This window comes from Dama dama, chromosome 23 (genome assembly GCF_033118175.1).
Source record: "Dama dama isolate Ldn47 chromosome 23, ASM3311817v1, whole genome shotgun sequence".
Lineage (NCBI taxonomy): Eukaryota > Metazoa > Chordata > Mammalia > Artiodactyla > Cervidae > Dama > Dama dama.
In genome coordinates, this window is record NC_083703.1 from 11584349 (window position 1) to 11596538 (window position 12190).

The 12190-nt window shown below is 48.2% G+C and overlaps 1 protein-coding gene across 6 annotated transcripts in view; it reads right to left on the bottom strand.

Moving 5' to 3' along the window:
* Nucleotides 1-313: 313 nt before the first annotated feature.
* The window catches only part of KIF16B (kinesin family member 16B), a 279760-nt gene continuing 267883 nt past the window's right edge, over nt 314-12190 (bottom strand). For 5 of the 6 annotated variants that reach the window (XM_061125978.1, XM_061125983.1, XM_061125981.1 and 2 more), the window contains one exon: nt 314-1491. In XM_061125978.1, coding sequence (XP_060981961.1) covers nt 1333-1491 — 159 coding nt within the window. In that variant the 3' untranslated portion in view covers nt 314-1332. The remainder of the gene's footprint in view (nt 1492-12190) is intronic. The other variant, XR_009689993.1, reaches the window with a different exon arrangement.

The following is a 12190-nucleotide window of genomic DNA, read 5'->3' on the forward strand; positions in this document are numbered from 1 at the left end:
CATTTTTTTTCATGCTAAACTCTGATATCTAATTAGTACAATAATAATTTCCCCCTTATCAGGATAATTGCATCTTTGAATATATATTTTTCAGACTGGAGAGCTCCGTTGCACAGGCATCTTCTAGAAGACTGAATGCAGGTCTGTTTTGTTACCCATTCATTTGTGACTTCAGTCATTACTGTAAGCCCATCTTCTACAAAACAAATGCTAAATTATACATTGTGTATCTTTCCAAGCACATTAGATAAATTTTTAAACAGACCAGGAGGAATGATCATGTCACAAGCTTAAAATAAACTAAGTTACAGGGTGGATTCCATAACTTCATTTAATATTGATAGCAGCTCCATTTAAACCTTGAAAAAGCAAATACCTTTAATAAATTTCATGTGAATAATTATATATTTTGATATAACTATCATACAGAGTGTGTACATATAGAAATCTATAGGTAGACTTATATACATTTCAATATATACCATACATATCTTTTTTTCTTCTCAAATTTTTCTTTTTAGTAAAACAAAGCAGTTTTACTTGTACATGGATGTGCGATGCTACATTCAGTCCTGAGTGATTTAAGGGATCATTAATAAACTACAGTAAATTCTAGTCTTGCAGCTTGAGATCCAGTAGATTCAGTAACAAAAATGTGAACGAAATGTTTAAAAATATGCATTCAACGAGGAGCTGGTTTTGTGCTTAGCAGAGAAAGCTCGTACGTGCACGACAGCCATTTGGTAAAAACTTCTTGAATATTCAAGATTAAACGAATATCCTATTTCAATGGATTTATAGAAGCTGATGTAACCTACATCCAATGTGTCAAGCATGGAAGACTCCAGTCATGATTGGACTGAAAATCCCTTTTGCAGAATGTGAAATTCTATGTAAACATCGGTGCTTAGGGATTATACAAAAAGTTCAGACTCAAATGGGGAAAAAAGAAAATACAGTGAAATAATTTAAAATGCTTTTCTTGGGATACAGCCAGCCACATGGAAGGGATATTAAAAAAAAAATAAGAGTATTCTGGTGAAAGGGGAAACCAGATGAAAGTCACGGGGGAGGTCTGACCAGGCACCCACCAGGGGAAGCCCCAGGCTGGCTCCAGGGGCCCACGGTGATGGAGCTTCCGGGACAGACCCTGCACACAATGAGAAGGCCACATTCACCCTGACGGGCGGGGGCGGCCGCCCCCAAGGTCACCGTGGCCAGCACGGCCCCGGCTCTGCTCAGGCACTCGGAGGCGGCGGCGGGGGGCCCAGGCCCCTGGCGGGGGGCTGCTCGGACCAGAAGGCACTGTGCGGCGGACTTCCATCTCCAGCCCTACCCCGTCCCGTGGCTGCTGTAGTCGAAGACGCCCTTCTTGAAGAACGGCGAGAACTCGCACACCGTGTGTTTGGACAGCGTCAGCCCCACCTTGTCGATGTGCAGCGGGGACGTGGCCGACTGGAGCATCACGCTGAAGAAGTCCCTGAGGTACCGCTGGGAAGAGAAGAGAGGCAAAGACACGGTCAAGGCACGGGCAGGGAGGAGGCGGCGGGGGGAGCGCCTAGAAACAACGCCCCTGCTGGGATGGAGGGGCTGCCACTGTCAGAAACAGGGCAGGGACCCTCCTCTGATGCCTTCCCCACGTCGGACCCACCTGGGGAGCAGCCACGGCGCCCAGCGTGCGGCTGACACTTCTTGGTTCTGAGCTCATAGGACATGTCGTCTGTAGACAGGCCCGGGGAACGCCGGGCAGCGGGCGCTGGGGGTGGGGTCTGCTTTCCAGCATCGAGCTGGTAGTTAATACCCAGCTTTTTCAGCCAAGTCACATGTGCTGACTCTTTGCAACACTATGGACTGCAGCCCGCCGAGTCATGTCCCCGCGCCCAACTCACTAATAGGAAGACCACTAAGAGGAAGGAGAACAAAACTGCTCATGGCCTGCACGATGCTAAATGCACATTTTTACTCTTGTTGACCGGGGGATTTTTGCAGAAACTAACGTCTCTGGCGCTAATATGTCCTTAGTCAATGTGTCGAGTGGCACAGGCCCTCTCTGCTTTGCAGCCTTCTTATACACTAAAGGAAAAGAAACACTGTGGGCAAGAGGGTCCACTGCAAACACCAACATTTACAGACCAACCAGTAAAGGAAGCTCTTGCGGAGATTAATTTGCTCTGAGCCCCGTGCTCACCCCCCACCCCAACCTTTGCACACGTCTGTGGCAGCACTGGCCTACTTCTGGCACCAAACTCTCAAAGCTGCTCTGAGTCCAAGACCCGAGATGCTGGGGCTGAAATCAGACATGGGCACCAGCAAGATGTGTTGATGGAAAAGAGAACATGCAGAAATATTTCATACAGTTCCAGTATGGCAGAGGTTACCTATAACTGAAAATGGGGTGCAGGGGGGTGGTTTTAGGCCTGAATCTTTATTACTCTCTCGGCTTGTTTAAAAAATAAAAATCCTATCACAAACTCAGAAGTTAAACACAGTAATCATGGACTCTGAGTAACAGAACAATTCTGTCTATGAAACATGGTCTAGAACAGCGGTTCCCAAGCCGGGGTGATCTGCCCCATAGACATTTTCACGGTGGGGGGTGGGCGTGTATCTAACAGGTAAAGGCCAGGGATGCAGCTAACATCCTACAATGCTCAACATCCTACAAGCCTCTGTGCAAAGAATTATTTATCCCAAATGTCAGTAGTGACACGGATAACGAACCTGTGGCCTGGGGGAAGCCAAATTCAGCTGGCTGAATGAATAGCCTACCTCCAACTTAGCTCTGAAAGAAGACATTCTGCTCAAGGAAAATCTCTTAGCTACTTTCTTAAAAACAGTAACAGGGACTACTAATAATTAACACTCGTACGGTAATTTATAGTTTCTAAAAATCTACCACCTAACTCTTTGTGTTTTACGGAAGTATAACTGATGCCCAGTGGCTGAGTACTCTTCCAAGGCAGGACCTGCAGAGTGCTGACACGTGGAGATGTCTGTGAAACCAGCAGCAAAGCAAGGTGACAGGCGTTCGGACCACACCCAAAGGGGTCCTGCGTCATCTAACTGTAGGTTATCTTCATGCTCTGCCTATACCTACCTCTTTCTTTTCTTTTAATTACTGTAACACCCATTATCTGGTGAGCAAGGCTAGTAATCCAGAGGAGACTTGAGAGCAAGGATTTTTAACTCAGGCTGTTTCCCGTGTTCAATATTCTTAACTTCCTGATCTCATGGTAATCGCTCAAGAAAGGCTCTCTAAACAAAAAGCAGGTCAGGTCAAGGTAAGAAGGTGTCAAAACCAATTGCTAGAAAATGGACACCTTGCTCCAGGACTTATTTGCCTCAAAGAAGCAGAAGAGAACAGCCTTGACTTTTCTGGGGGCAGAAAAGCCGGGAACATCGACCGAGAGGGACCTGAGGCCCAACAAACACGGTTACCGTGAAATACGCATCTGGCAGGAGGGGGACCGGGGCCGCCCCCGCGGGTGAGCTGTGGCGGCATCCCTCCGCGGGGTGAGGCAGGACCCGGGCCGTCACCTCAGCAGCTCCCTGCAGCCCACGCCCCCACGGCCACGCTCGAGCACAGACTGATGTCCATGCCGCCTGCCTTCCAGATGCTTTCTGACCAGACGGAAGGAACAGATGATGTATCAACATTTGTCATCATCAGTTCACGAAGCAGGGGCCCTTTAAAGGGCCAAGAAAGCCTGAAGGATACTGAAAAGAGAAGAAACAGTAAAAGCCAGAAATAAAGTGCAAAGAGAGGGGTCTGGAGATCCCCCTTCCCCACCCGGGGAAGCCCCGTAAAGAGAGAGCAAGGAAGCAGCTGCCAGTGATGGCTCTCCTTAAAATGAATGCGTCAGCATGCCTTGATGAAACCTCCTGAGAGAGGGATCTGATCCATATGATTCTCAACATTATGGAAGAGCCTTTTCTCTGTGATGAGTTCTTTGCTCAGCAGAATCGGGTGGCCTTGACTCCCTCTTCCTAGACCGCTTCTTGGTCAAAGAAAGGCTGTGAGTAGGAAGTGTTCTTTGTGGAGACCTCAGCATGCTCTGAAGTGAAGAGGTGATGTGTGGCCTTGGTTGGCTGTGTCCAGAACCACAGGCTTGCAGTGGGCTGAGCAAATCCTTTCTGGTGAGTGACGAACCCAAAGGCCCAGGGCTGGGACTGGGGACACAAGAAAGAACTAAAATTGCAGAAAGTGCCTGGGGTCACAGACAGCATCTCATTCTCTGTAATCCCCCACTGTCCTGGGACACTGCTGAGTTGGGGCAAAGTGCTTACAAGCAACCCTGATGACTAATATTGATGAGTTCATTTTTAAAAACTGAAATGTACAGAGAGAAAACAGCATCCATCATGAATGTACAGCTAAATGAGTTTTCAAAAAGTGAATGCACGGGTGTGCTGAGCACTGGGCTAAAAACATCATGTTTTTTAGAGCCCTGGCAGCCGTCCCCACACTCTGTCCTCCAGGGTAACCACTGCTCTGACTTCCTGTGCCACTGATCTGTTTTGCCAAGCTTTGAACTTGATACTGATGGGATCCCACAGGGCGCACTCTTCTGTGTCTGGTTCCCACCGTCTAATGTGACGCTTGTGAGACTTGTGCACCTGGGTGGGTGTGCTGTGGTCTGTTCCGTTTTCACTGCTGTGTAGTATTCCACGTGCCCCATCCACCCACTTACTGAGGTGGAGGGGTATGGAGTGGCGACGGGTTTGGTTCTTTTGTCTGACCTTTTCAGTAATGAAATCGACTTCTTTATAACGGTGTTGGGTGACTCAAGTTTATTACTATTCCTACAATAAAGAAGCTCCCCCTTAGGACTTGAGGCCTCAGTCTAATGTATTAGAACTCTGCTACTGCATGTATATCAACATACATCCGAATTATATATAAAATACATACTTAAGTACACACATTCATATTAATAAATTCTGCTGCCTGTGCTCCTAGAATTTTCCACAGCACCTGTGGCCAAAGGGAGAAAATTAAAGTGCTTCCTGTCAAAGCTCTCTCTAATGTTGAGTCCAAAGACACCCCCACCCTCCCTGGTATGTGAAAATGAGTCCAGGAACTGAGCCACCTCCCCAGGGCAGTTTACTTTTACAAAACTCAAAGACATCGGGAGCTTATGTGCTTATCAGGGTCAGAAGGGCAAAGTAGGAGAAGGATCTGTGAAATCCAATATCCAATTTCTGTTTCTTTCACATGGCTTCTTCTCCATGAAAATCAGAAAAGCAGACAAATTTCAATCTCTGTAGCCACTGTTGTTGTTCAGTCGCTAAGGCATGTCCAACTCTCTGCAACCCCATGGACTGGAGCACACCAGGCTTCCCTGTCCTCCATTATCTCCCTGAGCTTGCTCAACTCACGGAGATGCCATCCAACCATCTCATCCTCCGTCACCCCCTTCTCCTCCTGCCCCCAATCTTTCCCAGCATCAGGGTCTTTTCCAATGAGTCAGCTCTGCATATCAGGTAGCCAAAGTATTGGAGCTTCAGCTTTAGCAGCTATTAGGGATCACAAAAGGCCCGCAGGACACCAGGCTGCCCTGGTGGCGGGGTTGGGGGAGGTCACATCCAAGTTTCTGCTCTGTGAAACACCCCAGATCAGAGCTGCTGAGAATGGTGGCTGCACCTGCCATGGTTGGGAGACATTCCAGCCCTGCCTCAGCAAGTCAGATGAAACCCAATCTTCTTTCAGTAAGACTGCAAATCAGGAAATGGAATGCAGAGCAAGAGGGGGTCTGGGGATGTCCTGAGAGTGAGCAGCCGAGGAGATGGGAGGGACTGAGAGGAGATGGAGCCCAAAGAGAGGCGAGGGGCCAGCCGGGGGATGGGGAGGGGGATGAGGTGGGATCAGGGGTGGTGGGGAGAGAAGAGGAGGGAGAGAGGGGAGCCACACACCACGCCGGGGATGGAGGACCATGCTGCTGCTGCTGCTAAGTCACCTCAGTCGTGTCCGACTCTGTGCGACCCCATAGACGGCAGCCCACCAGGCTCCCCTGTCCCTGGGATTCTCCAGGCAAGAACACTGGAGTGGGTCGCCATTTCCTTCTCCAATGCATGAAAGTGGAAAGTGAAAGTGAAGTCACTCAGCCGTGTCCGACTCTTCACGACCCCATGGACTGCAGCCTACCAGGCTCCTCCGTCCAGGGGATTCTCCAGGCAAGAGTACTGGAGTGGGGTGCCATTGCCTTCTCCAGGAGGACCATGAGCTGCTTTCAAAGTTGGCAAAAAAAGGTCTAAGAACAATAGATATGTTAGACATTTATCTAGGTTTCTTTTAGCTGCTTGGACTGACACTGTAGTATAATGCATTTTCTTATCAATGCTTTTGGAAAATCAAATTTAGATGACAAGTCTTTACGGCATACTTCAGTACTGATGCACAGCACCTTGATTTCAGAAACTCTTTCTTCTACAGGTTGTGGGCATGCATATATATATATATATACATATATATGTGTGTGTGTATATATGTATGTATCTATGTATCTATTTTTTAAGTCAATCTGCACAGGGGCCTTGAGTGGGGTGGGGGGAGGCAGAAGTCACTGGGAGACATGGGCCCCCATGGGTCTGCTCCAAACAGAATGTTAAATGGCTTGTGGTTTTAAAAACTGCCCCCTCCCCACAGAACAAAAACAAAATCCTGTAAGGGACCATGAGCTTTCAAAAGAGGAGGCCAAGAGATCAGCAGAAGGATGAGAGGCACACAGATTGCCAAAATGCCCCGCACCAGGCTCCTGACGCCTTCTCTGCAAAGGGGTTCTTTCTGTCCTTTAACTCATACTTGCTGACACCCCTGAGCTCCTTGGGAACGTCCCCCACGTGGACACACCAGGCCGGCCAGCAATCGCCTCGTTCCTCTCACAGACAGGCCATTGATCAACAGCCTGCAATGCTCCAGGCACAGTGAGAATGTTTAATGGTCTATTTCATTTAAAGATCACAACAGTGTATGAGGCAGAGTCTATTATTATCTCCAACTTCTCAGAGAAAAAAAACCGCAGTCCAGGAGGCATTAAGTACCGTCCTAAAGGTGACAGAGCGTGGGAGTGTGAGGACTCACACCAGCTCTCCCAAGTCCAGAGACTGGTCTCAGTCCCCGGGCTCCGTCCGCAGCGCCCGCCAGCCTCCCCTTCTCGGGCTGACCCTGCTCTCCGGGTGCTGCCATCTCACTGGGCCAGGCTGATGGCACTGGGCGTCTCGGCTGCCTGGGCTTAGTAAATGCCACAGCATCTAGTACTGCCTGGGCCAGATGCTGCCTCTGCTGGCCTGACGGTGTTCTCATGGGGACGGGGGCTCAGGGCTGCCTAGAGTGAACGCTCCCCGCAAACCTGGGACAGAGGCCCCCTTCCTCTGACGCGTCTACCCTTCTCCACAGAGGCTATGCTCCTCTGCTCACATCCACAGACCTTCCTCACAGCGCCTTGCTGGGCACTGGTCATTTCTCGACCGCCCTTCTTCTGTTCCCCCTCCCAGACAACATTTAGCTTCCCTTCTGAAAAAATACCTCCCCATTCTTTAGGGATGGGTCATCTGGCTGACTCAGGGCAGAGGACTGGAGGTCTCTTCCTCTTCATCTTCTGGGATGGGCTCCTGTAGCTGAAGAGCTCGTCAAGATACCACGTGGAGCCTGCAGGGATGCAGGGTGCTCTGGGGCAAGCCTCTCCCAGAATGCAGAGCTGGTGCCATGGAGCATTTCAAGAGTTTGCTTAAGAAACCCGGGGCAGAAGCAGGAGAGCTCTAGGTCTGTCCATTCCCAAGCCCACTTGCTCACCAGGACCACAGCTGTTTCCTACTGTTTGCCTTCAACGCCCCTGGGGTGTTGGCAGGCGTCCGTCAAGAATAAGAGGAAACCTCCCACTTACAACATGCCCAGTTCTGGGGGTGGGGGCCGCCGTGGGCTCAGGGCATCTGCCCAAGATGCCTCTCTTAGGACAAGGTCCGTCCTGGGAGGCTTTCAGACATACTGTCTCAGATGGGTCAGCCCATGCGAGAGGTCCATTCCCAGCCAAGCATTTAGCTGGAAGACTCCTGCTTCAAACTCAGATACACACACGGGCCAATCTTTAAAATTCAACACCATTTCAAAAGTCAACCACTAAACATTATTAATCTTTTGAACCAAAAAGACAGGCTAATATGGTCTGTTGGCTGTGTTAATGAGTTCTGAAAGGCGAAACACACTCCCTACAGCAATACAGGGCAATTCAGCAAGAACTCAGTCAATTATCTTAGAGCTTTAGCCTGGTACCTCAATCAATACACTGCATTAAGGGGAGGGGGATGAAATATAAAGTGCTGCTACGTGCTACTTCACTTTAGACACTTTTGAAGAAGGTCATTATATTAACATGATTCACGTGTGACCTGTAATATGATTTCAGGGTTGGCTCTGGCTAAAAGGAAAAGTACTTAAGTTCCTGAAATAACCTTGGTAGCAGCTGGACTTGAAGTAGCTTCTGCTGGGTTTTTCCTTTCAACTTGGGAGCTTCTGGATGAAATGCTAGTCTGCTCATAGGGAAGACCTCATGCTCTACAGCTCATCCAAGCAAAAACCTGGGCGGTCAGAGGGACGTTGTTACATGGTGTGGCTGCTCCCATCTCACAGCCATTCCCCTTTCAGGTCTGGAATCTGGAAGGAAAGGCAAGTCTGAGAACAGGGAAAGTAGGGAAGGTGTGTGGTACCCAGGCTCAGTAAAGGATGTGAACAGGGAGCAAGGCCAGCATGTGGAGGGCTCAGCCTGGGGAAGGGCAGGGTCTGAAGGAGAATCCTGGGGGACTTGAACCTGGCTGTCGGGTCTGCAGGTATTTGTGCGAAGCCTTTCCGGGCTCAGGAGCTCCTATGACCCCTGAGACAGTCTAAGGAGGAGGAGGACAGGTGTCTGTATTCCTCTGTTTCCACATAAGAAGACTGAGATCTCAGGAGACAGGAACTTAGACAAGAAAAACGACTGTAAGAGACAAAATGACTGGCTCTTCAGATTTGGGAGAAAGTCCTCGAAATTATCAAGGAGAATCCTTTAAGCCCGTAACGTTAAGGTATAAATGTAAATGTACATGCAGCCCCTTTCTTTGGGGCTTTCCACGCCCTGCTCATGTAGGCTCAGAATCTACCCTGAATTTCCATCAGCTGCCACACACACATGTGTGGGTGTGTGATGTGTATGTGTGTGTCTAAGATGTGGGAATGAGAACAGGGCCTCAGAAGCGTTTGAAAGACTATCTTTTTTTTATCTTTTGGCTTCCTTCCTTCTATTTTAATTAATGGGAGGATAAAATCATGACCATTTTATGTTATTAAAAACTTTCTGTTTTAATAGGGCTCACGGCTGTAACTGCAGCCTACTGCTTATTTCATGGGCGATATTTCACCCCAGCTGTGTCATCTGAATGATTTCCCGGTCATCTCACTGTTGTGGAGCTCTTTTCATTTTACAAAATTTTAACACCAATCCATAATTTAATTTAAAGTTATTGAAATTATTAAAATTGAAATGTTCTTTAAAAATGTAAAAGTGCTCGAGCCACCTTTCCACCATGACATATTAATAGAGAAGGCAGTTCAGTGGCATTCCTCATTTCCAGAACTCACTGGCCATGCTGGCAGCTTAAAGACAACTCTAAGTCCAATAAGACTTAGAGGTGTCATTTACCTTGCAGTACTTGGGAGAATTAATCATTGATTGATGGGCTCTGAAGATGAATCTGGCCTGGATGGAGACACACTGGGATATTTCTAGACCCCAGAGAGGTCTGGTCACCACTGGCCATGTGTTATGAACCAACCCAGGTGGGTTGATGTTATTCACGGTCAAGTCTTCCCAGTTTTAAACTCCCATACATCCTACTCTGAACACCTCTCTCTGGCTACTATAGGAATCCTAAAATTTGTCTCCATTGGATCAACCACGCTGAGTTCCTTTCCCAACATGCCTCCAAGTGTCCTCCACGCTCTGATAAAATTAAGGACAGCCTCTGACCAGCAGCTTACTCAACCACTGCACAGCTACTGCACATGTGCTCCCCACGAAGTCACATGGGGAGTGGGCACGCGGGTGCTGATGGACAGAGCCTGCCCTCCCAGGGCACCTGGCTGCCCACGCCATCTCCTCGTGGTTCAGTCGTTCTTCCTGGTGCTGTGCTTCCATCATCTAAATCCTGCTCATCCTTTAAGGGCTAGATCAAGGTTTAAACTCTGTTGATGCCTCTCCCTTCAGACCCCATTCACGAGCCCAACAAACAAATATTTAACTGAGAGGTTGCCTCCTGCCAGTGCTGCTGGGGATTCAGTAAAAGACAAGCTTCATTCCCATCCTGAGTAACATGCAGGCTTTTCAGGGAGACTGTGGACAGGGAAAGCAGGAATTAAAATATGGCTCAAAAAAAAAAAAAAGGAATGAGATACTTTTAGAGCACCTAGGAAAGGCAGCCCTGGGGATTGGAGACATTTACACCAAGACCTGAAGGGTAAGAATCGAGCCTGTGAAGACACTGGAGAAAGATTCTGAAGGAAGCCTGTTCCAGGCAGAGGGCAGAGTGGGTAGAAAGCCTCACAGTGGGGCAGCAGAGCTTGGGGCATGGCCAGTGGTCCAGCAGGACTGGACTGTGCTCTCTTTAGCATGGGGGAGGCACTTCTGCACTGCCCACCAGATCAGTTCTCAACCAGGCCTTAGACCAGGGGTTCAGTATGTGTCTTGCGAAACTCTCTTCTCTCTGAACCATGGAGTCCTGCCAGGATGAGTCCTGTGACTTGCTTTAACCTCTAGGGTGCACTGGAGGTGATGCTGAGAGTGAAGCGGGCACCGTGCAGCTTCTGGTGCCCTGGCTGAGCCCAGTCTTCAGTGGAGCCACGATCCAAATGCGGCCACATACACGTGCCCTGGTCTGACAAGGACACTTGGAAAAGGAGAATCTCTCCCAGCGTAGGCCAGCCCATGTTCCAGAATCATAGCACCATAAGCAACAACATGGTATTTCTTTAAAGCACTCACTTCTGGGGTAGGTTATTACTCCGTAAGAGATTACCAAAATACATGTATTTGGGGAAAAGGTAAGAGGTGAGGGAATAAATGGTATCAGTCAAAACCGAACAGAAGTTTCTTTGTTGTCTGTTTATAATTTATGACTAGCCATAAATTACAGTCCTATTCTACTTCATGCCAACCTCTTCCAAGCTTTTCCTTATTTCTAACGAATAATTCTGTCTTTGCAGGTACTTCTTTCCTACCCTAGGTTTTAAAGTAAATACTTAGAATAAGTAGTCATCATTTGAAATATGGCATTTATTTCTTGATGTTAAATAGAATTCTGAGAGCTTCCACTTAAAATTCATCAGGGTGAAAATGTTCGTCTGTGATTACAGAATCCGAACTATTCATTACAGCTATTCAGAGAATCTTCTTTATGAGTTTAATGACATAAGCCTATTGTATTGAATTATTGTGGTACTGCATCAATTGGACTCATAAATTTAATATACTCAGTCTGGTTCACATATTTTAATAAAACCTAGCAAGCTTTAAAAATTTTATAAGGGATGTGCATTTCAAGTCCATGTGATGTACATTTTTATAGGTTGACATTTTGGCTTGGGGTATTAAGTAGCTTCAGTGATCTTGATGACCCAGCCGGGTCGAGCAGCAAGGTCAGGGTGAAACCCCACAAACAAACTGGCCACATGAGAAAGCCACTGTCTGCTTGAACTGAGAAGCTTGTTGAGCCTTTCTCCAGAGCACAAGTCAACAGCAGTCCCATCTTTTCGGCTTCCAGAGCGGAAGAGAGGAGTCAAGTGTTTGGTGCACCTGTGAGCCAGGAGTGATAGTGATGGAGTCTGACGGGCCACACTCTCAACTTTGTTTGGTGAAAGCAAAATATGCCAGGACACTGGGAGGAACCCAGCACCCAGGGCTCACTCTGGTTCTTTGACTTTTGTTTACTGGGTCTCTTTGCAAGAGATGGGTAACCGGCTAAAGACAGATGCAGAGCAACTTGACACCTTCAGCACAGAGGTGAGGCTGGAAGAGAGCCCTGGAGACACAGCTTGGCCGATCCAACTCTGCCCTGTGAGCTAGAGCCCCAGGCACCTGGTCACCCTTCAGCCACCACGCTGGGCATGGAGACACTACAGCGCAGGGACATGGAGTCCTCCGCTTCCTCACTGGACTGTCTTTTA